Here is a 26,649-nt window from a genome sequence, read left to right as displayed (position 1 = left end):
ATGATAAGTAGTAGCAGACTTGCATATGATTTGCATCTGAATTGAATGCGAAGTGTGCAGAAAGTCTATTTAGGTACTGCACACTGAGCTGGTGGTCATTTCGGATGCAGCCTTAGTGGTATGCGCTAGCGTTCTCCTCGCTGTTCAACAAAATCTAAGTTACACTTTTTTTTGCTTAGCTGCTCCCAAGGTTTTAAATTTAGGTTAGGTCACTTGCCCGGAGGTTTGCCTCACCGTGGCGCAAGTGTCTAGTACATTATACTTTGCATGCAAACCATATTGGAAGCTAAAGTTCCTCCTAGTTTAATAAATGTTAGCACTTGTTTTGGATGCAGGGAATGCATTTTTCAGTCTAGCAGAGGCGGTGTATGCCTGTGCGATTAACCACTCAATTGCAGCATGTGTTTAGGGATGCGCAGCCTCCCCCCCCCCCCCCCCCCACACACACACACTTTTTCTTAAATCTATTTCTCTGTTTTATCATTTTTAATTATTCTGTGTATACGTGGCCATGTCCCAGCAGCTGCATTTATTGCTGTATTATATTGCTGACGCCTACATCCTAATTATATCACAATTCACTGTGCATTGAAAAATGTGTGCTTGAAATTGTGTTCATGTACACGTTACAAGTGCAAAGGAGGCTTTAGACTGCAGGAAAGATGGGTCACACTCTGGGAAAACACGAACTGTGGAAATAACTTTGAGGCTGGCTTCTACATCTATTTTTTGCGTTGCAGTGGGGATGTGTCAGGTATATGACCTTGTGTCAGGTAGTTCATATGCATAGCGCCGCCCCTCACTCAGTGGCATACTGTAACTAAAGGTGTCAGCAAGCACAGATTTTCTGATATTTTCTGATTATTGGTGATCTGCAGTATCACCAATAATACAGATGCTATACCTGATTATATGGTGATCTGCAGAATCACCAATAATGCAAGTATTGCGTGACACAATACAATCGGGTGCAAGAAGGTGCTTGGTGCAATAGAGTATCCCTATGGGGCACAGAAATACAACCTCCAGCAAGCTGGAACAGCAGACAACAATAATATACAGTGTAATTCACAAGTCTGTGGAAAAGTCCACCACACAGTAATTCTTCAGAGGTGTGGTTACCTCTGAATGGGAACCCTGTGTGTGAGATCCTCCAAAGGACGGAGTGGAGGAGTCTCGGCCTCTAGCAGCAAGGGTTTGCTAGTGGCGATCGTCTCAAAAGAGGCAAGCCTCTGATAGAAACCTACAGTGGGAGACGTTTCACTAAAGGGAGAAAGGTCAGACAAAATGAGGTTCGGGAACAGATCAGGCGGCAACAGTACAGAAACGTGAGACAAGAGAATAGTCAGAAACCAAGCCAATAGTCGATAACGGTACAGGCTGGCGAAGTACAGAATCAGGAAGCAGAAGAATAGTCAAGACAGGCACAGAATCATACACAATAAATCAAGAAAGTATAATATGTGTATATATTGGCGATAAACCAATATATAACACAATATCAAATACAAGGCTGACTAGGTGTGACAAGAGCCGGGGTCCTGCCGGATTATCACTAGAGATGTGGCGAACGGTTCCCGAACCGTTCGCCGGCGAACATCTCTAAATTCATGGGCCTCTTACTACTTCCGGGTCGCAATGACCCGGAGTAGTACGCCTGCGCTGCCCGGCGGAGCGCGTCCTAGATCGCGCTCCCGTTGCCGGGCACTCTCTGCGCATGTGCGTGACGTCATGAGTGACGTCACGCTCATGCGCAGAGAGCGCCCGGCAACAGGAGCGCGATCTAGGACGCGCTCCGCCGGGCAGCGCAGGCGTACTACTCCGGGTCATTGCGACCCGGAAGTAGTAAGAGGCCCAGAGAGGTTCGCCAGGCGAACTGTTCGGCCCAACTCTAATTATCACACGAGAACTGACTAGGTCTGAGTGCTGACACAGGGTATCGCAAACACAGACGAAGTGCTACTGAAAAGCACTTCCTTAAATACTGCCTGGGAAAGGAGTCTCCACCCCAAGTAGCAACCAATCAGAGCAGGCTAAAAACGTCTTTCTAGGAGAACAAAGGCATGCCTGGCGTGCGCGCGCACCCCCTAGAGGCACAATGGCAGAGCCCTGGTGAGCAGCACGCTGGTGAGTTTGGCGCTGTGCGCTCAGAGGATCTTGCGCGGCGGATGCGGCCGAATTTCCGCATTCCGCATCGGAAAGTCCGCATGCCGGAACGGATTGCGACCATATTTCCGCAATCCGTCCGGCGTCATGGGATTTTCGTTACACATACTCCTTGCTGGGTAGGAAGTACGTCACTTAGATTTTCTAAGATTCCGGCTGTCTACAAATGCGCGCAGCGACGCACAGTGCTTCGTCGTTTAAACTACCCACGTTGTCCATAGACTACCATTTCCCCAAGCACCGTGTGTTAAACAGTGTTTGCGGTAATGGGCTGTTGCCCTTGCATCGGTTTGTATAGCTGTGGTCATGTCCCAGCAGTTGCATTTATTGCTGTATTGTATTTCTGACGCTTACATCCTGTGGTAATGTGCTGTTGCCCTTGTGTCGGTTTATATAAATGCATGCGTAAAAGGGGCCTGAAGGAGAATTATTACAGTGCGACATAACACACGATAATCCTGTCTCCTACATCCTTTTGTCCCTATGGTCCTCCTACCTCCTCAAATTAATTGTATTTGTTTAAATAACATCCCTACCCCCACATACAGTCATTGCTTGAAGTAACCATTAGGCTCTGTTCAGACTATGTGCGTTCCTAGCCATTTTTACAGAACGCGTACAGAAAGATTTTACGCACAGTAACGGCTACCAATGTTTTCTAATGGCCTCGTTCACATGTATGCGTATGAGACGCATACGTTTCTCATCTGCATTGTTGCACGCAGTTCTGTGCGTCACGCACAGAAACGGACGCAATGAAAGTCTATGGACGCGTATCAAAAACGCGTACTATTACATTTTAGCGTACGTTTCCCTCTGCGGTTCCCATAATTATTATTTTTTTTCCCGGGTCACGTGTGTATGCAAAACGCAATAGAAAATGCGTTTGAACGCAAGAAAAATGCATGCGTTTTTCAACTTGCGTTTCTTTGAATTTATACGCGTTCTACAAACGCTGAAAGTCTGAACAGGGCCTTAGCATTTGTGTGTCATCTGGGTGGCAGCTTTAGGTTTAGAGGAGCCTGGCTGAAATAAGAAGGACAAGAATTTATCTTCCTTACATCATGTTAGCTGTCACCATCACTCCCAGGTAAAGTTCCTACTCTTACATAATACAGAATTGGTAGACATAGTAATTACAGTGACAAATGTAGCACGATAAACTAAAAGTGTATCACAAATTTCAAGACCCATAACAGAAAAGAAAATGTTTTATCCCTCACAGCCCAGAAATGGGAGGATAATGCTGATTGGACAATATTGGACACTTTCACTTTAAGGAAGAGAGGCATGCTTTCATCTGAAAATAAGCATCAACATAGCCTAATAACAAAAGTGGGAAAGCGAGTGGAGTACTTCCCCATGCTGATCTTTCACACAACTTTATATTTGTATTCCAACGTGTGTATTGCATGCAACAAGGGGCCAAATGCAATAAACTGCGTAAAGTTGCTGCGCGCGGGGAGCGCACGGCACATTTACCGTTAATACCAGTTGTAGAGCACAGCTAGCGCCATAAGCATTACCCCATACATTACCATAGCAATGCACATGTTACCATGGTAAACCTGTGGCTCTAATGGGTTAACAAGCAGCGCTGCACAGGCGGTAGTATAGCTAACACTGCAGTGCTTTCTCTGTGCACTTCAACTTTTTGCAGTTTATTGCATCTGGTCCAAGATAACATACCATGGGTGCTTGATAAAGACATACTCAGCAGCAGTGTCATTGGTTGCTTCCTCTGAGGTTGTCCATCAACTGTGGCAGCCAGTGTCTGGAATCTGCATTTTGGGGGGACATATGCTAAGCCTACTAAAGCAAGGCAGGAATAGCAGCTCCCCTATTTCCACTCTGACCTGTTCTCTGTAAATCAGCCCAAGTGGCTCTCCGTTGTATCTCAGTTCACCAAATAATCTGAAGCCTGCCAAAGTCAGGAACATACAGCTCTTCCCTAACCTTCCTTCCAGAGGTATCTCTAGGATAATAAGGAATGGCTGATGCCAAGATGGTTGGATTCATACTGGGGGACTCTCCATTTTTCAGCTAACAACTTTGTTTTAATGTATGTGGTGCTGTACTGGGCTAATACAGGAAGAGCATGCTGGATTCATAGTGTGTGACTAGAGAGGGAGGGGAAGTTGCTGATTTGCTGCATCTGCCCCGCCCACTTCCCTACTCAGTCAGTGAACTCTGGAGAGAGGCCTGAGAGGAAGCACAGCTCCTCCTTATGAGTGACCTGAGTGCTGGGAGTGCAATGTGTAGTAAGGGAGCAGCAGGAATAGGGAAAAGGTAATACAATAATAATACAATAACATTTGTAAAGTGCTTTTCTCCCATAGGACTCAAAGCACATAGTTGTGTCTCAGATTAATACAGGGTTGCAGGCTGGGTTGTGTTACAGAGGAGATAGTCAAGGTGTGTGATTAGGACTTCAATGAGATTAATACCATAACTCAGCTCTAAGTATGTGAGTGTGTCTCTACACCTATCAAAGTCCCCAACTTTAACCTGTGTAATGTATACTGAGTCTTGTACATCCAACATTAATTTGGTTACTGTAGCAATTATATACAGCAGCATATTTTCTTAATAGGCACAGAAGTAAAGGAGACACAATTGGGGGCATAGTATTGAAAGGAGGATTACACAGGACAGGAACAATAGAGAGCAGTGCTATACTGAGCATTAATATTGAACATTATGGAGTCATATAATGGGAGTGGCTTAATGATGCAACACATTAACATATCATTACTAGAAAGCTGTGGTGTCATGAATGATGTAGTTTATGGCCACACCCCTTTCTCCCATAGCTAAAAGGTTTCTAGATGTGCCTAATTAGCTGCTGCTGCTGGACAGCAGAAGGGTAAGGGCCAGGGACGGATCTGGGGGGGGGGGGGTGCGCCTTAGACGGGTCTCTTGCCCCAGGCGCAGTTTGTTGAATTCTTAAAAAGGAGGAAATATTTGGATGGGGAATGGCAGTTTAGGCGCCAAAACTGGATGGGGAATGGCAGTTTAGGCGCCAAAACCTGACCTTGCCCCAGGCGCAACTTGGTCTAGATCCGTCCCTGGTAAGGGCCTGTCAATAGCCAGAGGCACTTACATGTCCTGGCACTCTTCAGCCTAGCGGTGCAGTATCCCCCTGATTTCCTGCATTGTCCAATCAGGAGGTGGGTGGAAAATGGAAGCCAGGAGCCACTGCACAGTTGAGATGAACGCTGGCTGGGCTGAAGAGTATTGGTACATGCAATACCAGCCAGGCTAGAAGGATAAAGAGCAGGGGGTATTTTACTGGGTTCTTTCTGTTCTTGCAGGGAAGTTTATTGCTGCAATGTGTGTAGGGTTTTGTCTGTTATTGGGGTCAGTCATGAGGGGGCTGTCTATTACTGGGGTCTGTCATGGAGTGCTGCCTGTTACAATGGAACTCTCATGGCTTACTACCTGTTACTAGGAATCTATTTTAGGGTGACCCATGCCACTGGGGGCTGTCATAATGTACTGTCTGTTACTACAGTCTTTCAGGGCCTGAGCCCACTGACGCAGTTGTGTCCGCTTTTCAGTTAAACATCAATGTTAGAGATGCTGAAAAGCGGACAGAAGCGGATACAACTGGATCAGTGGGCTCAGGCCCTCATGGAGGGCTGTATGTTACCGGGTGGTTTATATGGGTTGGTATCTGTTCCTGGGGACTGTCTGTTACCCGGGTCTGCCATTAGGTGCTGTCGGTTACAAGAGACCTGTCAGTGGGAGGAGGGCTGTCTTTGATGGGGTGCTGTCTTTTACAGAAGAGTTCCCCAAACCCTGTTCTTCAGACCCACCAACAGTATATGTTCTGCAGGAAACATCAAACATTTATTGAGGGGGGGGAGGGGGGAGCTTGAACTAGTGTCTCAGCAGATCTGATTATCTACCCCTGTGGATTTACACAAAACATTAGTATTGGGGGAGAACACTGTGTTGCAGGGTATCTGTCATGGAAACTGGCTGTTACAGGCTTTCTGTCATGGGAGCTGTCTGTCACAGGGTACCTGTCATGGGAACTATCTGTTACAGGGTGTCTGTCATTAGAGCAGTATGTTACAGGCTGTTATTGGAGCTGTCTGTTACAGGGTGTCTGTCATGGCAGCTGTCTGTTAAAGGATGTTGAGAGCCGGATTTGTACTCTTTACCGCCCAAGGCCACTGTCACCAGCTGCCCCCCTTCAGTATAGGTAGCCAGATGATGTCTCCCCCCTTCCCTCTAGTATAGGTAGCCAGATGACCCCTCCCCCCTTCCCTCCAGTATAGGTAGCCAGATGACCCCTCCCCCTTTCCCTCCAGTATAGGTAGCCAGATGACTCCCTTAATCCCTCCCCCCCCTGCCCTCCAGTATAGGTAGCCAGCTCGCCTTCACACCACAGCAGCCATCAGCATCACTCATTTCTCCACTCGTCTCCAGTGCAGAAGCTTCCTCTTCCTTTCCGTCTCCAATGCTGCCCAAGTCCATAGCCGCCGACCACAATGCAAACGTGCACAGAGAGCAAGGTGGCTGCTGCACAGGTGGCTAGCAGCAGAGTACCACAGTCAGGCGCTCACCTGACCTCCCTGCATTGCAGCATCTGCAAGCTTGCAAATGCTGCACCAGTTTTGGCTGCTGCTTGGTGCCCTTGAAACTGTGGTGCCCTAGGCCATGGCCTAGGTGGCCTTGGCCTAAATCCGGCCCTGAGGATGTTTGTTATTGGAGCTGTCTGTTACAGGGTGTCTGTTATGTGAGCTGTCTGTTACAGGGTACCTGTTACAGCAGAGTTCCCCAACCCTATCTTCAAGGCCCACCAACAGTACATGTTTTGCAGAAAACCACAAACATGCACAAGTGAGTTTAGTGTCTCAGGAGAGGTGATTATTACTGATTAATGGATTTCCATGAAGCATGCACTGTTGGTGGGCCTTGATGACAGGGTTGGGGAACACTGTGTTATAGGGTGTCTGTCATTGGAGCTTTCTGTTACCAATGGACGTTCATGGGGGACTTTCTGTTACAGGGGGTGTGTTATGGCATTCTAGTCTTTCTCTGGGACATTCTGCCTATTTTTTTTTTATTTGTGAGAAATGCATGTGTGTTATACTCTAATATGCAGTATATTTGTGAAAAAAAATGTGCAGTCACTATGTTTGTGTGTGCAGTCACTACACCTTAGTAAAATGGCTTTTAAGCCACTAGCAAGCAAGAAAGAACTTCAAATAATTTTTACAGTATTTTTTCACCTACCTTTTACTACTTTTTAAATTGCAGATAGCTGAAAAGTTTCTATAGTTAAAACAGAAGATAAAACATCTAGGAGAAAACTTAGGCAATAAAGTAAATTGCATATAGATATGGCCCATTGTGTGAATTCTGTTTCTCTAGACCAGTGGTCCTCAAACTAAGGCCCGCAGGCCGAATGCAGCCCCCTGAGGCTTTTTTACTGGCCCCCCACACACAAAATGTATTACTTAAAGATGCGGTCAGCTACAGTGGAGGAAATAATTATTTGACCCCTCACTGATTGTGGTAGGTTTATTTTAACAGTGGCAGATAGCACATCAAAAGGAAAATCGAAAAAATAACCTTAAATAAAAGATAGCAACTGATTTGCATTTCATTGAGTGAAATACGTTTTTGAACCCTCTAACAATAAAAGACTTAATACTTAGTGGAAAAACCCTTGTTTGCAAGAACAGAGGTCAAACGTTTCTTGTAATTGATGACCAAGTTTGCACACATTTTAGGAGGAATGTTGGTCCACTCCTCTTTGCAGATCATCTCTAAATCCCTAATGTTTCGAGGCTGTCTCTGTGCAACTCTGAGCTTGAGCTCCCTCCATAGGTTTTCTATTGGATTAAGGTCCGGAGACTGACTAGGCCACTCCATGACCTTAGTGTGCTTATTCTTGAGCCACTCCTTTGTTGCCTTTGCTGTATGTTTTGGGTCATTGTCGTGCTGGAACACCCATCCACGACCCATTTTCAGTTTCCTGGCAGAGGGAAGGAGGTTGTCGTTCAGGATTTCACGATACATGGCTCCGTCCATTTTCCCGTTAATGCGATTAAGTTGTCCTGTGCCCTTAGCAGAAAAACACCCCCAAAGCAAAATGTTTCCACCCCCATGCTTGACGGTGGGGACGGTGTTTTGGGGGTCATAGGCAGCATTTTTCTTCCTCCAAACACAGCGAGTTGAGTTAATGCCAAAGAGCTCTATTTTGGTCTCATCAGACCACAGCACCTTCTCCCAGTCACTCACAGAATCATTCAGGTGTTCATTGGCAAACTTCAGACGGGCCTGCACATGTGCCTTCTTGAGCAGGGGGACCTTGCGAGCCCTGCAGGATTTTAAGCCATTGCGGTGTAATGTGTTTCCAATGGTTTTCTTGGTGACTGTGGTCCCTGCTAATTTGAGGTCATTCACTAATTCCTCCCGTGTAGTTCTAGGATGCTTTTTCACCTTTCTCTGAACCATTGACACCCCACGAGGTGAGATCTTGCGTGGAGCCCCAGAGCGAGCTCGATTGATGGTCATTTTGTGCTCCTTCCATTTTCGAACAATCGCACCAACAGTTGTCACCTTCTCTCCCAGCTTCTTGCTAATGGTTTTGTAGCCCATTCCAGCCTTGTGCAGGTCTACAATTTTGTCTCTGAAATCCTTGGACAGCTCTTTGGTCTTTCCCATGTTGGAGAGTTTGGAGTCTGCTTGATTGATTGATTCTGTGGACAGGTGTCTTTTATACAGGTGACTAGTTAAGACAGGCAGGGCCGGGACAAGGTCCACCATCAACAGAGGCTGAGCTGCCCAAATGCGCCCCCCCCCTTCCGGTCATCTCCGTAAGCTTACTGTGGATGCGCGGCTCTCTGATGACTGAACTGCGTGTGTGAAGTAAGCTTATTGAGACAGCCTGAGCCATCTTGCCAGAAGCGCAGACGGGCCGCACATGCGCACTTTGCCACAACTTTAAGTGAAGTCACAGGATTTCAGGGGCTCCAGCCGAACGACTGATGGGGACATTGAGGACACTGAGGGACCTTGGAGACTATGGGGGGCTAGAGGTATGTCACAAAGTCCCCAGGTTTGTAAAAAGTATTTTTTTTTCAGTTGTGGGTCTCTTTAAATCTTTAGAAGATGGCTTAATAATACATTGTGTTTCAATCAACCTGGCAGTGTCTTGATTAAAGGATACCCGAACTGACATGTGACATGATGAGATAGACATGTGTATGTACAGTGCCTAGCACACAAATACCTATGCTGTGTTCCTTTTTTTTTCTTTCTCTGCCTGAAAGAGTTAAATATCAGGTATGTAAGTGGCTGACTCAGTCCTGACTCAGACAGGAAGTGACTACAGTGTTACCCTCACTGATGAGAAGTTCCAACTATAAAACACTTTCCTAGCAGAAAATGGCTTCTGAGAGCAAGAAAGAGGTAAAAAGGGGAATTTCTTATCAATGAGGGTCACACTGTGGTCACTTTCTGTCTGAGTCAGAACTGAGTCAGCCACTTACATACCTGATATTTAACTCTTTCAGGCAGAGAAAGGAAAAATAAGGAACACAGCATAGTGATTTGTGTGCTAGGCACTGTACATACCCATGTCTATCTTATCATGTCACATGTCAGTTCGGGTATCCTTTAAAGTAAAGTTGTCACATAATACAGCAGCAGCATTATAATCTAAATCTCCACATCCATTAAATATTTAATGGTACGCAGAATTAATTGTCATCAGTTAGGCCTCTTTTCCACAGACTGTTGAGCTGTGTGCTCAGCAAGTAGTTAGCAGGCAGTCGAGAGCCGTTACCAGGCAGCAGTGAGCAATTACCAGGCAGCAGTGAGCAGTTGGGAGAGTATGAGAGGCATTTCACTGCCAATCAACAATCTGTGGAAAAGAGGTCTTACTCTGACATCATATCAGTTTCTGTGTGCTGCTCCTGCTCCTATCCCTTGTGACTTGTCTGAGGGGACTGGAGGGCTCATCACATTCACAGACAGTCTCTCAGAGAGCCAAGTGCCCAAATTGCCAAACGCACTAACTATGGCCGAGGCCCGCAGGTGCCAATTGAGTCCACCACTCCTGCCTCACTCCTGGCTGTTCACTCACAAGACAGGAGAGGAGATGCTGAGAGGCACGTTCGTTCAGCCGCATAAGAAAGGGGGCAGGCATCACACAGACAGACTGACGTCATGTGAGATGCATGCTGGCTGGCTCTCTGCACAACAGAGAGAGGTGCTGGGCCACTTTGAAGCATACATGAACTTCCACTCTGCTCTCAAAGATAGACAACAGCATAAGAACTTTTAAAGAAAAACATTTGTTGCAGCTGAAACAAATCCTGCAATAAAGCTGCACGGTTTTTACTTCCTGCTGTCATTGAAGCAGACATATTGCTGACATCCTGTGATTTCAAATGAGCTAACATGCCTTATCTGCCATAGCAATCAGGTGGCACAGGGGAGAGATCAAATTAAAACTTGTGATTCAACACAGATGAGGGGGAATTAGACAGGCTAAACTCTCTGAATACATCCAGGGTGCATTTATCTCTGTTTTCCTTTCAACCTGTGCAAGAGTTCAGGTCCACTTTAAAAGTGAAACATTGATGGGATGCTTTTAGGGAGGGATATATTTTTGGGCTTCCTTTCACCCAGGAAGCCCAGCTCTGACCTAACACACTTCAGTTATCTAACAATGCAGCAGCTTCATATTTCCAGGAAGGAGAGAGAGAGAGCTCCTAGCTGGACACTCACTGCAGAGGGGGTGAGAGTATCCTGCACACACCTAGCAGCAGCATTAGGGAAACTGATCCAGCTGCAGAACAGGCAGTGTGTGCTGGACCTGAGCAGAATCTCTGCAAGTTCTGCTCTGACTTCTCTCTCTTCCTCACCCTCCTTTCCCAGCAGATCTACCTGTCCTGTGGAATCATCTGCTCCATTTAGATTTCCCGGGTCCAGGTCCTCTCGTCTCCAGTGCTCAGCCCCGCCCCTCAGTGTTACAGAGGAAAGAAGAGGAGGGGCGCTCTGCTCTGTGCAATGCACGCAGGGGAGACTGGGGGCAGCGCAGCAGCAGACAGCTGATTGATTACCCGATTAATAGCTGTCTGCAGCTAGCTTGGGACACCCGCCCCAGCTCTCCTGCCTCTCACCAAACTAAAGTGACCGCAGCATTAACACAGCGGGGGTGGTGGGTGGCAAGCCAGGCTCAGCACAGACCTGCTCCTTGCGCCCCTCCCACACTGCAGTGAGCTCCGCCCAGAGGCTCCAGCCTCTCGAGCCTCTGTGTTGGCACGGCCCTGAAGACAGGTGTCCTTAATGAGGGTGACTAATTGAGTAGAAGTGTCTAACCACTCTGTGGGAGCCAGAACTCTTAATGGTTGGTAGGGGTTCAAAAACTTATTTCACTCAATGAAATGCAAATCAGTTGCTATCTTTTATTTAAGGTTATTTTTTCGATTTTCCTTTTGAAGTGCTATCTGCCACTGTTAAAATAAACCTACCATTGAAATGATACTGTTCTGAGACTTTTCATTTCTTTGTCATTGGACAAACTTACAAAATCAGTGAGGGGTCAAATAATTATTTCCTCCACTGTACATCTTTAAATATTGGTGGTCCACATGTAGAATAGCAATGCTGGCACCACCCATCCACTATGGAAGCCAGAAAGCACTAATTCGCTGGTTTCTAATCAAATTCCACATCAGGTGACACTGCTGTCCAATTGGACTGCAGGTTGTCACCTGGGTATGCTTCACTGTCTGGCCTGCAAAGGCATTTCATGTATATTCCGGCCCCCCCAGCAGTCTGAAGTATGTTGACCCGGCCCTCCATCCAAAACGTTTGGGGACCCCTGCTCTAGACTTTTGAAACATAATAGGTATGTAAGTGTTTATGTAAACAGGAAATGTGTTCAAACTAAAGTAGTGACATCCTTTCCATCAAATAAATTTTCATTCTGGTTGATTCTTTCATTTTTGAGCCGACGTCTAAACAGACATTGAATTGAATACATTTAGGCAAAACAAAGACTCTTTAGTTTTCCGGCATTTAACTTTTAAGGACAACTATCTGTCACAGGAGCCCTAGTGGTCAGCCCGCGAAATGCCTTCCAAACGGTGCCAGCGCACGGATCGTGCGAACTCTGGTCGCAGTCAATGCGCAGGAACCGTTGGGAATTGGCCACAGACAAACCAGAAGGGAGCCTGTGAGGTACGGTAATTACAATTTACACACTAGTTCAGGGTATAACTGCCACCACCTCTGTTACCATGGGACAGAGGAGCCCGCTGACTGTCTAAGCCTAGATCGAAAAATAAAAACGGTTAAAACCTGCTGTATTCCAAACAGTATGTAAAGTGTGGGTGGAGGCAATGAAATTTCTGGGAGTGAATGAAATACTTTCCCCATATACCCCTTTATGGGACAATCCTAACCTATCTCACTTCACCCAGATCCCTGATCCTAGACTGTGGGTTACTGCAGGTATTAAAAACCTACAACACATTGTTCGCAATGGATCGCTGTTAACATTTAATGAACTCAAACAAACCTCCTCCATCACGAACAGGATGTTCTTTCGATACCTACAACTCCGCCACGCTTTCTCAGCGCAGTTCCCTGCTGGTGCACCAGAACTGACAGTCAATACCCTAGAGAACACACTTTTGACACAACAATTAGATAAACCCCTCTCAGTTATTTATTCAGTCTTATTAGCTAAAAATAACGAAAAACTTCTTAGATCCCAAGAAAAGTGGAACCTAGATATTCAGGGCATAGACGACACAGACTGGGAGGATATACTTGAAGACTTCATTAGAACTCCTATTCAGCCAGAGATAGACTGATCCAGGTAAAATTTTTGCATAGAACATATCTCACTCCGGTACGAATGCATAATATATGTATATCCAACAGTGTGTTATGTCAAAAATGCACAACCGAAGATGGTACATTCTTACACATGTTTTGGAGCTGTGCTAGAATTCAGACTTTTTGGACAGCCATTTTTGACACTATAAATGAAATTTTGGAATCACACTTTGACTGCACACCCAAACTAGCCCTTCTGGGTCTATTTGAAGAACAAACCTGTAGCAAATACATACAATTTTTAATCCGCATACTATGTTTCTATGGAAGAAAAGAAATTCTAAGAGTCTGGAAAGGTAATAACAATCCATCTATTAATCACTGGAAGCGTACAATCAATATCGCTCTTCCTCTATACCAAATGACATATAAGAATCGCAATTGTCCACAACGGTTCCATAAAATATGGGCACCATGGTATAATAACGTTATGACGGCTGGATCCAATCTCACACTTTAATCTTCATGTATCCAATGCCAATAACTAACTGGTTGCTGGCGCGGTCTGGGTGGTGATGGGGGTGAGCCCGGAGTCTTCCCTTCTCTTCCCTCCCTCCTTACTTACCCCTTCCCTCTGTTCGTTATCCCTACCTCTCCTTCCCTCTTCTACCTATTTCTCCTTCTATCTCCTCTCGCTCTCTTGGCGCGGTACTCCAACCACAAATGAACCTGCGTGCAGCTATTATGAGCTCCTGAAAGCAGTGGTCATATACAACGTATTCGTTACATTAAAGAGAATCTGTATTGTTAAAATCGCACAAAAGTAAACATACCAGTGCGTTAGGGGACATCTCCTATTCCCCTCTGTCACAATTTCGCCGCTCCCCGCCGCATTAAAAGTGGTTAAAAACAGTTTTAAAAAGTCTGTTTATAAACAAACAAAATGGCCACCAAAACAGGAAGTAGGTTGATGTACAGTATGTCCACACATAGAAAATACATCCATACACAAGCAGGCTGTATACAGCCTTCCTTTTGAATCTCAAGAGATCATTTGTGTGTTTCTTTCCCCCCTGAGGGGGGAGTGCATAGCAGAACCACAACACTGAAGAACTTGGCAGCCTTCCAGACACAGGCTGACAAGTCTGACAAGGGAAAGATACATTGATTTATTACAGAGACTGTGATAGTACAAAGTGCTGCAGTAAGCCAGAACATATTAGAATAGCTTTTGGAACTTGTAGGATGATAAAAAACAGGATGCAATTTTTGTTACGGAGTCTCTTTAAAGGTTTATTAAGGCAATCACTCTGCTGTTAATCTATACTTCAAGTTATGTATTGTTGCTTTGCCACCTAACTTCATTACCTGTATATCTCCTGTTGTGGGAGCACTGTGCCTTCTCCTGTAATGTCTCTTTTTTCTTGTTCAAAATAAAATTGATTTGTGAAAAAAACCCGCTGTATTCTGTCTAGTCAATAACAAACAATAGTAGCGTCTCTTCAGAGACCTGGGATCAGTTTCTGTGTATGCTGAATAATAGGGTAGCTAGAACAACAACTGACGATAGCGTCGGTTTATTGAGAGCAATATAAATAATGAATATATACAGACAATTATTAAAACCAACAATTATTGAGACATTAATAGCCAGTATGAAAAATAAAAGAAAGGGAGAAAAAATACTTAGTTCCTGGAAAGATGTCCTTTTGTGGGAAGAATCATAAAGTCCTTGGTAAAATCATTTGTTTCAGCTCAAAGTTCAGAGTTCAGACCAGGTGGATGCCAGCAGCCCAGCATATCCTCAAGCTGGCACAGATGAGATCAAGATGGAGTTTCAGGGTGGAGGACACTGAGTTTGGGTCCTCTGCCATTTTTATGCCCCTGATCCAGTAGGAGGGAGTGAGGGCGGGAGCCACACACCCCCCTTAGAAGATGAGATGAGCCCTCCCCTTGTCCTGGGGAGCAGACATCATATCTAACCATATATGGGCTCTATCTCACAGAACCGTACAGGTCAGGGCAGATTTATTAACATTTTCAGGTCTGTCTCGATTTACCCAGCGCCCTGATACCAGACATGAGGGGTGGGACCCCTGTGGTATCATCAGGGCACTTTCAAACTGCCTAACTGGCAGTCTTTACCTCTGAATGTTCTGAAACTTCCTCAGAACCAGCACCGGGTCTCATGCTACACTTTCCCCATGTTTGGCGAAGCTGCCATCTCAGGAACCCCAGAAATATGACAGATCTGGGAAGTTATGGATTATGCCATAAGACTCAGGTTATTCAGGATGTGGGCTAGCAGCTGGCTTCCCTTTGATCCTTACCAGGGAGCAAGGTGTCAAGACCTCCCGGGGATTTGTATCCTGCCTGGCTGAACCTAGGCCTCCTTATCACCCTTTGGTTAATTAACATCTACATGAGATCAGCTAGGTGTCACCTGGTTCCCAAAACAGAAAAGGGAATGAATGCCTCCATGTTATTCTGCCTTCCACAGGGAATATGTTTAAGCTAATTAATAACTCAAAAGACATCCTGCACCTAAATTAGGGGCAGAGGAGAAAAACTTTTAAAAAACCAGGAATGTCCGTTCCGATTCCTGTAATGGCTGCACAAATTTAGCCAGACAGCGATCAGAAATTGGACTGTGCGGCTCCTTCCAATTCGCCCGCATTTCTCACGGCTGTTCCGTGACAGCCCCCCCTGGGGAGAAGGCAGATAGACATGCATCAGCAAGATGTGTGTCGTTGCCGCTAACCTGCGATATCTAGTCTTGTTCCCCGTTGCAACGGGATAGCCCGTCGGCGTTCTGGTGTCGGCTGCCCGCTTCGTGTCGGCAAACCTGGCTGACGGGTCTCGAGCTGCCGGCACGGCGGGAAAACCCATTGGCGCCTGTGGCTCGGTTCCACTGGACAGGTCGCGGTCTGCTACCCTCAGGTTTGACACAACATGGACCGTTCTGGACAGGGCGTTTGCGCCACTGCGGTTGGATGTGGTGTCTGCCGGGACTGCTGACAACGGGCAGTGGTTTGGGTAGGTCAACAGCCAGCCCACGCAGGGGTTCCCTGCGAAGTGGCTGTGGACCTAAGGGAACCCTGCGGGAATCCCTGGACCTTCCCAGCTCCTGACAGACGGCACATGCTTTGCAGTAGTTTGCTACATCCCTGTTCATCCTGGGCCAATAAAACTGTCTCCGAATACAGGCAAGTGTCTTGCGGGCACCAGAGTGTCCTGTCAGGGAATTATCATGTGCGGATTTCAGCACATGTCCCCTGAACGCACTCGGGACCACAAGCCATTTGGTATTCGCATGTGATCTACCGGTAGGGGGCTGTACAGACTTGCTGTACAGTCTCCCACCTTCCCAGTACACGTTGAAAGCGGTCCGGCTGCGAGGGGCTCAGAGGCTTGCTGCCTGAGCACCTCCAGGCTTGGGTCCCTTTGTAGAGCTGCTGGGAATACGCTGTCAGTTTCAGCCACCTGGCTCATGTCACACGAGGCCAACGGCTGAAAGGACTCATCCCTATGGTCAGAGGAGGGGGAGGAGGCCGGAACCCCCTCCACCTGTTCTGAGCTCAGGTTCTAAACAGTACAGCTGTGCGGTACTGCTAGCCCAGGTATACCTTCAGAATGGCACAGACTGGCATTACTTGAATCATTGTTGCATGCATTAATGACAGTGACAGGCATAGACACATTTTCATTACAGACAGTTGGTACCTTAAACACAGGTACAGTTACATCTTCATCACAACAGGCAGTTTGTACATCAAACTCAGGTGCCTTTGACGCAGGCACTATTGAACCTGGTACCCTTGAACTGGGCACATTCAACCCACCTCCCCCTGGTGCTCAACCAAGTGTATAAAGTACCTGGTGGTGGGTGGAGAGTCCGTCTCCTTCCGTGAGCGACAAGGCGGTCGTGGCAGGTTCGTAGTAGGACACAAGCTTGCCCAAATCAGTCCCCAGCAACACAGGGATTGGGAGATCCTTCATAACCCCAACAACCCTTTCTTGGACTCCCACCCCCCAGTCGATCTTCACTCTCGCGTGGGCTATGTGAAAAAGGGTGCCCTCCACTCCAGTAAGGGCAAGGGATCGGCTGGAGCTGATGCTCTCCTTTGGCACAAGGTGTGAGTGAACTAACATGATGTCAGCTCCGGTGTCTCGGAATCCGGTGACAACTTTGCCGTTCACTCTAACAAGTTGCTGCTGGTCGGTTCGGTCGCGGATTTCCTTTCCGCAGGCAAACAGAACAAAATCTGATGATCCAGGCTGTGGTTCGCTGGCGGGTTGCCTCTGCTGTGGGTGAGGTACAGGGGATACAGGTGCTGCAGGTGCTGGTGGTGTCTGTCTCCGCTCCGGACAGTCGAATTTCATGTGTCCAGGCTGGCGGCAGTAGTGACAGATGACCTCTCCAGGGGCTGCAGGCCTGGGTGCAGTAGCTGCGCTGGGTGGCCTCTGTGGCTGACGGCTCACAGGGGCAGGAGAGTCTGCCGGGGTATTGGGCTAACCTCCTCTCCAGCTGGATGGGACAGTTCTGCGGGTATCAGACACCTGGGTAGTGGCAAAGGTCTCAGCGAGGTCTGCAGCGACAGTTGCTGACGCAGGCTTGCGCTCAAGCACAAACTGTCGTACATCAGCAGGGCAAATGTTCAGAAATTGTTCCAGGACTATCAAGTCCTCCAGGACATCCTAAGACCCTTTGGTGAGGCCTAGAGTCCACTGGCGGAGTGTGGTGAGCAAGCTGCTGACCACATCTCAATAAGAGTCAGAAGACCTTTTCTGCCAGGCCCTGAACTTTTTGCGATAGGCTTCTAGCGTCAGCTGGTATTTGGTAATGATAGCGTCTTTTATAGCGGCATAATCATTATCTTTCTCCGTAGGCAATTTTGCGAAAGCATCAAGCACTTTGTAGCACAGCAAAGGTGTCAGATGTCTGGCCCACTGGTCTTGGGACAGACGATACTGACGGCATGCTTTTTCAAAAGACAGCAGAAACAAGTCAATGTCAGTGTCTTTTTCAATATTAGCAAATTTAAATTTTGCACTTACGGGTGGTGCAGCTCCTTCAGCAGGGAGGCTGGGCGAAGAACTCCGGCTGGCCTGTTGCACTTTTGCCATGTTTAGCTCATGCTGTCATTGGCGCTCCCGTTCTCGCTCAGCGGCATCCCTCTCCGCGTGGTGTTCTTCAGCAGCAGCAGCAGCCTTGCGTTCTGCAGATTGGCGTTCCCACTCCTCTCGTGCCTCTGCAGATTGGCACTCCAACTGCGCTTGCATGTACTGCAGGTACTTGTCCAGGTCAGTCTCCATCAGCTTTCTTAATGCATGCTGCATTACCGGGTCAGCACCCATGGACAGTCCAGTACTGGCCAGTTCCGGGCGAGTACTTTCAGAAACTCTGGGATTGGGGACCATACTGACAGCCTCCTGTGTAACTGTTGCCGCATAGCCCGCAGGTTGCTCAACCTCTGTACGCTCAGGATCTTCAGTCTCTGGTTCCCCTCGACGTGAGTCAGATGGGCTGGTATCCACTTCAGCGGACACTCCCGGCTCCTGCAGTTGCTGGGTATCCCATCTGGACAAGTCTGCTATCAGGTCCCGTTTTTTTCTTGCGGAGGATGTCCATGCCCCTCGCTTTGCAAAGATTTTCCAGGTCTGCTAGGCACATGTTCTGGTAGTTCCCGGACATTTCCATGCCAAATAAAATAAAACTTTTGGGGAGGGGTACTGGCTACACAGTCTCGCTGTATATATAAAAAATATATTGCCTTCCAGCTACACCAACGAATTAGTTTGTTTCTTGATAGCGCTAGCGCTATCTTAGATACTTTCAGCACAACACAGGTCCCACCCGCTGCCAAACACTGTCACAGGAGCCCTAGTGGTCAGACCGCGAAATGCCTTCCAAACGGTGCCAGCGCACGGATCGTGCGAACTCTGGTCGCAGTCAATGCGCAGGAACCGTTGGGAATTGGCCGCAGACAAACCAGAAGGGAGCCTGTGAGGTACGGTAATTACAACTTACACACTAGTTAAGGGTATAACTGCCACCACCTCTGTTACCATGGGACAGAGGAGCCCGCTGACTGTCTGAGCCTAGATCTACAAATGAAAACGGTTAAAACCCGCTGTATTCTGTCTAGCCAACAACAAACAATAGTAGCGTCTCTTCAGAGACCTGGGATCAGTTTCTGTGTATGCTGAATAATAGGGTAGCTAGAACAACAACTGACGATAGCGTCGGTTTATTGAGAGCAATATAAATAATGAATATATACAGACAATTATTAAAATCAACAATTATTGAGACATTAATAGCCGGTATGAAAAATAAAAGAAAGGGAGAAAAAATACTTAGTTCCTGGAAAGATGTCCTTTTGTGGGAAGAATCATAAAGTCCTTGGTAAAATCATTTGTTTCAGCTCAAAGTTCAGAGTTCAGACCAGGTGGATGCCAGCATATCCTCAAGCTGGCACAGATGAGATCAAGATGGAGTTTCAGGGTGGAGGACACTGAGTTTGGGTCCTCTGCCATTCTTATTCCCCTGATCCAGTAGGAGGGAGTGAGGGCGGGAGCCACACACCCCCCTTAGAAGATGAGATGAGCCCTCCCCTTGTCCTGGGGACCAGAAATCATATCTAACCATATATGGGCTCTATCTCACAGAACCGTACAGGTCAGGGCAGATTTATTAACATTTTCAGGTCTGTCTCGATTTACCCAGCGCCCTGATACCAGACATGAGGGGTGGGACCCCTGTGGTATCATCAGGGCACTTTCAAACTGCCTAACTGGCAGTCTTTACCTCCGAATGTTCTGAAACTTCCTCAGAACCAGCACCGGGACTCATGCTACACTTTCCACACGTTTGGCGAAGCTGCCATCTCATGAACCCCAGAAATATGACAGATCTGGGAAGTTATGGATTATGCCATGAGCCTCAGGTTATTCAGGATGTGGGCTAGCAGCTGGCTTCCCTTTGATCCTTACTAGGGAGCAAGGTGTCAAGACCTCCCGGGGATTTGTATCCTGCCTGGCTGAACCTAGGCCTCCTTATCACCCTTTGGTTAATTAACATCTACATGAGATCAGCTAGGTGTCACCTGGTTCCCAGAACAGAAAAGGGAATGAATGCCTCCATGTTATTCTGCCTTCCACAGGGAATATGTCTAAGCTAATTAACAACTCAAAAGACATCCTGCACCTAAATTAGGGGCCGAGGAGAAAAACTTGTATTTTAAAAAAACAGGAATGTCCGTTCTGATTCCTGTAATGGCTGCACAAATTTAGCCAGACAGCAATCAGAAATTGGACTGCGCGGCTCCTTCCAATTCGCCCGCGTTTCTCACGGCTGTTCCGTGACACTATCGATAAACAAGTTTTTTTTTAATACTCTGTATTAGGGTTCACATTACCACTACTGCCAGGGGCACTGTATTTATTACCCCAGTTGTCTCTGTTTGCTTTAATATCATCCTTCACGCCTAATACAGCTCACAAATACTTCACCACACAGTGTGTACAGAAGCTGAGGAGGAAAGCTGATCAGAGGAGGTAACAGGGCTAGATGTGCTGTAATATTGCTGGAATATTACTAGCAACAAAGAAGATTTCAGTCAGGGCGACATGTAAACACCCCTCCTGACTGACTGTATGATGTTTCACTTCTGGCTCTTTGCAGCTTGTCACAGCTCTTACTGCTCCATGCTGGAAGAGGGGAAACCTTGATAAATATGTACTGCTAACACATTTCTGAACAGTCAGATAAGTGAAGAAAATAAACACACACATTTCTGCAAATTTAACCCCTTATCACCACCTGAATAAGATTCTTTCACACCAGAGCCCATTTTCTGCGGTGTAATGCAAAGTCTGAACTTTGCGTTTACCAAGATAAAATGAAAGTCCAAAGACTTTTATTTTACCTTTCACACCCGAAGCTGCGTTTCGATGTGTTGCAGTACGACGTACCCGGGAGCTTTTAATCGTCGGGAGCTGGTGTTTCCCGTCGGGTGAATTCATAACTACAGCTGCTGATTGCGTCGCACTGCAGCATCCTGATGACACGACGCAGGCTATTCAATGCATGCAGGAGAATAGCTCCTGCACGAGTTGTCTGATGTGAAAGAGCCCTCAGCTAGGTGATTACTAGACTCTGAGGAGTTGATAGTAACTCCCCCTGTGCAGGTACATGGTCTGTCGTGCAGAATCGACACATTTGTTTATCTGGTTGTGTCGGGATGATTTTACAGCGCAGAGGCAGAGCTGTGTGAGGAAAGAAACTGCTCCTAGTACTTGTGGTAATGTGTGCCCTAATGTACAGCATATAAAAAACATTTTTAATACATAAATTATTGGAAAAAAAGTCACATTTATCCCATGTTCATGCATTTTTTTTTTTTTTTATAGGAACAACTCTGAGCTCTGTGTTGGCATTAATATGCCCATAAAGCCTTTTTCCGTTCCTCTTCCTGAAACACGATTCTTGCACTCTTCAAAGTATGTATACAAATTCAAGATTCGATATGGGATCCACTTCAGGTAAGCTCCATATGACTACAAGGACTCTAATTCCTGTAGGAAGGAAGATGAGACCAGGTGGTAAATGTATCAGTGTTATTATTTGATGTCTGTCAAGTGGTTGTCAACATTTCTTAGGTCCAAGTTATAGACACATCAGAGGCGTCATTAGGAGTATCACAACTCATGGTGTACATAAGTGAGAAGGAGGAGGAGTCAATCGGCACTGCAGGTGCTTTATTCCATCATTAAAGATCAAACATGATACACATGCAAAGTGTCATAAAAAGTGACTCTTTAGCCTCCATGGAAGCGCATTTTTAGCGTGAAACGACCATCAGGCATCTTGTGCCCAGCACCCACCGCACCACCACACTTCACCTCAATGGTATGTGACTTTTTATGACACTTTGCATGTGTAACGTGTTTGATGATGGAATAAAGCACCTGCAGTGCCGATTGACTCCTTCTCATTTATGTACTAGTTGGTCTCCATCTGCATCAGAGCATGCAGATTGCCCCACGTCATAAGAAGTGTGTGAACCCTGTACGCACCACCCCAGTATCAACTGTCTAATGCTACAGTGCCAACTACTTCCCTCCTTGCTTTGCACACAACTCATGGTGTGATCCTCCCCCGACCTCTCCCCTCCTAGCAGTAGATAGCAACCTCCCCCCACATATATCAGTAATCGGTAGCCTTTGCTTTGTGCTCCCCATCTAAAAGTGTATGGGAGCCTTTATTCCCTCCTTTACTATAAGATGTGTGTGCACAGCAACTTCCCCCCAATAAATAACTTCTTTCCTCACTCCCCCTTTGCTCACCAAATACAATGTATTGCTTTAGAGAAGGACTCATATAGTTAATGCAATCTCAAGATCACCGGAAATTCCTTATAAAAAAGCTTTATTGACACATATACAAAACAGGTATGTCCAAAAATAGAAAATGTATAAAAATACAGTTCTTGAATATCAAACAGTGGGTCCTCATAGAGCCAAAAATAGGAACGATATCTAATTTGACTTGGAAAATGATTGTAGCTTTATGGGTATTTGTATTATTCAAGGCAACGACACACGTTCGTTTCGGGCTTTTATAACAATAAATATGCCCTTCATCAGGCCAAGATACCCAGCTCTATAAGAAAAGCAAACAACAATACATTAGAAATCACAAAATACACTTCCTCGGAGGACCATTAAGGATGGTCACAAGGAATTACAAAGGACCCACCACCAGATAAAGTTTATGGCGTATACACCAGGTTCAATCCAAGAACCTTATACACCTAAGAAATTGAAATAGAGTGTATACCCAAAGCAAGCATTATAGTGCCTAGATAGTATACCAGGATGAAAAAATAGTACAAGGAGAGAGAGTGATAAAGAACATTCTCCAGATGGACCCAATGGGGTACATACCATGAGGGCTAGTAAATATCAGTCCTCATATTGACCCATTGATCCTAGACAAGGAGTTATACCAAATTGTGCACAAGATTTTAGAGGGTGCAAAAGGAGAGTAACATGCAGATCATAAAGGAATGGCATAAGAAATCTATGCAAACCTGTATGGCTCAATCAGACGAGGAAAACCAAATAGGAATCAAATAATAACATACTGGGGGTGCCTGAACATACCAGGCGTACACAAAACCTAAAGAGAAAATACAAATAAATAACCTAATCCAATATAGAATGGCATCAAGACATGCAACACATACCCGACGGCTCCCATAAGCTAACAAAGTAATCTATGTCAGAAATGATGACTTCAAAAACCCTAATTAATGAATGCAGTAATATCAGAAAGGTATCAGATGTGTCCGTTATATAGGAAATTAAGCCCAAAAATATAGCCTCATGTATAGTAGCATGGAGGTCCAAGCACTATTACTGATGGACATATGTAAAATCCGCACTATGTATATAGGGCACCAAAGTCCACATAATATATACAAAGCATCTTAATACACAATGGGGCTGAGTGTCCCATTTGGCCAAAGTCATGCAAAATAGAAAAATACAATTGGATGAGAGTAAAAGCATCTCTGGGATTGAGCAACATAGTCCAGAGTCCATAAAATATATAGATTAATGGCTGGCACATGAAAGTCATAAAGTTTGCAACTCACCTTCCCAACTGCGAAAAAGACGCTGAAGCGTGGGAACCCAGATGAAAATGGCGACGGATATGTTTTAAATAGCCCAAACGGCCCTGCCTCCCACGAGAGTTGGCCAATCGAAGGCTGGCTAGGGCAAGGCCACATGGGAGCGCGTCATATCCAAGGACACACAGTCCGTGTAAAGGCATCTAATGGCATCTAATGGCGGAAGAACCCCATCGATGCATCACTTCCGCCAACCGGAAGTGATGACGAATCTCGAAGTGCCCATACGCATGCGCAACTCAACACTCTGAACTAGACAGGAAACGGGCAACCACGCTGGAGCGCAAACAAAGGTATGTATCTAGCGCAGACATATTTTATTAGGCAGTAATGGAATAGGGCAGAGTCCAATAGTGACAAATGTGAACAAGGGACTACTCAAGGGGGCTGATAATGACAAAATACCTCCTGCATGCGGCATAAATTCCGCACAGAGGGTATAGTCATATAAACCAATAAAGATGGCTCAGTAGGACGTCATAACGCCCCCTGCTGGGCATAAATGGTAGCACCCAAAAATTACAAAAAGTAGAAAAACATATATACAGAAAAAACATAAAAATACCCTTGGTATGGGGAAAATCTATAAACAAATTAGGAAGATACAATATTCAAAGTACTGGTGAAACACAAACAAAAAATGCGCCCGACCACCGGGAGCCCGATCTGGTGTGATATCCTCTTATTGGGTTTAGGGTGAGATAATTCTGGTGAAAATATACTCACAAGTCTGGGTTGCTCCAAAGAGGCAACCACTCATTAGCGCAGATGGGGAAATACCGTCCCCACTCGGCCTTTTCTTGCTAGGTCTCGGTCTTAACTCCAAATGAAAAAATATTCGGCCCGCTCTACAGGCGGGAACGAAAAACCCTACTAGGTAGGGTGCAGTATATAAATTGATAATACAGGAGGCGCCTAATTCGAAAATTTGTATAGGTTATATCAGAGCTTGTATCAAATGACACGTGCTCTTAATAATTGAAACCATTGATTCGTAATAAAATAGAATATCTTTTCACTTATTATATGCGAACAGCACTGTGACAACGCGTTTCTCGGCTTGAAGCCGCTTCCTCAGGTCAAATGAGTGCCTTAAAAATAAAACAAAACAAAAAGTGGCGCTCAGAACATTCAATTTCTATCAAATAAAAATTAAAATTCTATCGAATAAAATTAAAAACAAGCGAACAAAGAACATCCAATACATTTGCATATCTATGTGCAATTCTATCTATGTTACTACTCATATCCATATGATACACTATTGGTTATGATAGACATCATGTCAAATCTGCATGAAACACAAAAAAATACGTTTAAAAGCCAAACAAGGAGTACCCACATGAGGATATAAAAACACTAAAGAATTATATACATAAACAATACAAAAAATGGTTTGAGCAAAAAATGGTTTGAGCAACTCTACAAGTACATAAATATATGATCCCTATTATACAATGTATACATATAAATACCATGCTTAGATAGGAATCCTGTAATAAGATGGACCAGAGTGAATATACATATTGAGAATTGGTTAGTAGGGGAGCACAGTGGATAGTAGTGCCTAGGTCTCTATATGGTTGAGCTCTAGGTCCTAAAATAAGAGCGTGGTGGTATGAGGCTATAAACAGATATGCTGCTGCCTAGAGCAGTCTGACCGGTTAATGTAAAAAGGAAGGGAGGGAGGGTCTTACCGGCTCCGGAGCGAGCTGTGTGTGGGAGCGCCTATGTGCCGCTGCTCTGTCCGTGTTGTTTTTAAACAAGTATGTCGGCCATGGGAGGGCGGAGTGCGGGTGACGGAGGGTCTATGTGACGTAATCACATATGGGCGGGACCTCGCTGGAGGCCGGCGGGAGCCATTCGGGGCCGGGGATGGGAGGGGCGGCGGACGTAGATGGCTTGTGTAGAGTACGGGAAGGGCGGAAGTGGACAGGCGCTATGGCTTTGAGTCTGGCGGAAGAAGGCTGGCAGCCATCTTAACCTGGCCAGCACCCGGCTGGAGTGTCTGTGGAGAGGGAGGGGACGGGAGGGACGAGAGTCGCCATCTTGGGGAGGGAAGGGCGGAGCCGAAGATGGCAGTGGCCATCTTGGAGAGGGCAGGGAGGGGTATACGGATGACGTGTGCGGAGGGCGTCGGCCCTCTTCCAAAGGGCTCAAGGGATGGCAGCCATCTTACAGAGGGCAAGGGAAGGTGGAGCGGCGGCCATATTGGGATGGGAAGAGGCCCAGGCCATATGGAGGTGGGTGGTGGCAATAGAGACAGTGCAGATTAGAAGAGTGGAGATGGCCCAAGAAGACAAGCAGTTCAATTAGAATACCACTAAGCTATATGCATATACATGTTAAAGGGCACGAAGCAGATGCGCACACAGTTAATGTAAATGACATACAAGGAAGCACAGCAGGGTGCATATTAATAATAATAATAGAGTTCTACACATACACATGATAATATTACTAAAGTTCTACACACATATGCCCTAATCATATACATGTTGAAGAGCACGGTGCAAATGCGCAAATAGTTGATGTGAATGACAGACAAGGAAGCACAGCAAGGTACATGTTGATAACAATACCAACGTTCTACACATACATGCCCTAGAGAATGTGCCGGTCTTTCGAGGCGGGACAAGGTTTTAAATATTTATGGTTTTTTTGGTGCTTTTCAGATAGATCCCTCATCCTAACTGGGATTTCCGGTCGTCAAGCAAAGGTAGGGGTTAGAGTATCGGGGTGGGGACAGTGCCTGGGACCCTGAAGACTGTCTATCAGGTGAAGTGGAGCTATAAATTGTGCTCCAAACAAATATTGAGGCCCTCTGGTTGTAGTGTTCTTAACTTGAAGAACTTGACTTAACTTGAAGACCCAAAACATCTCTCTGGCCCTAAGTAGACTGAATGTATACATGTATACACCTGATAGACAGAGCACGCATTTGCACCGTGCTCTTCAACATGTATAT

The 26,649-nt window shown here is 46.0% G+C and overlaps 1 protein-coding gene across 2 annotated transcripts in view; it reads left to right on the top strand.

Annotated features, from left to right (window-relative positions):
* The first annotated feature begins 4,356 nt into the window (after positions 1–4,356).
* MAJIN (membrane anchored junction protein) overlaps positions 4,357–26,649 on the top strand; it is a 73,427-nt gene continuing 51,134 nt past the window's right edge. For both annotated transcript variants that reach the window (XR_011024922.1, XM_068261525.1), the window contains exons 1-2: positions 4,357–4,455; positions 21,397–21,528. Coding sequence is in view for 1 of the 2 variants with exons in the window: in XM_068261525.1 (XP_068117626.1) it covers positions 4,394–4,455; positions 21,397–21,528 (194 nt within the window). In the remaining variant the exon portion in view is untranslated. The remainder of the gene's footprint in view (positions 4,456–21,396; positions 21,529–26,649) is intronic.

Source organism: Hyperolius riggenbachi, chromosome 11 (genome assembly GCF_040937935.1).
Source record: "Hyperolius riggenbachi isolate aHypRig1 chromosome 11, aHypRig1.pri, whole genome shotgun sequence".
Taxonomy (NCBI): Eukaryota; Metazoa; Chordata; class Amphibia; order Anura; family Hyperoliidae; genus Hyperolius; species Hyperolius riggenbachi.
Note: the sequence above shows the minus strand (reverse complement) of the source record. Positions and strands in the feature narration are given on the sequence as shown.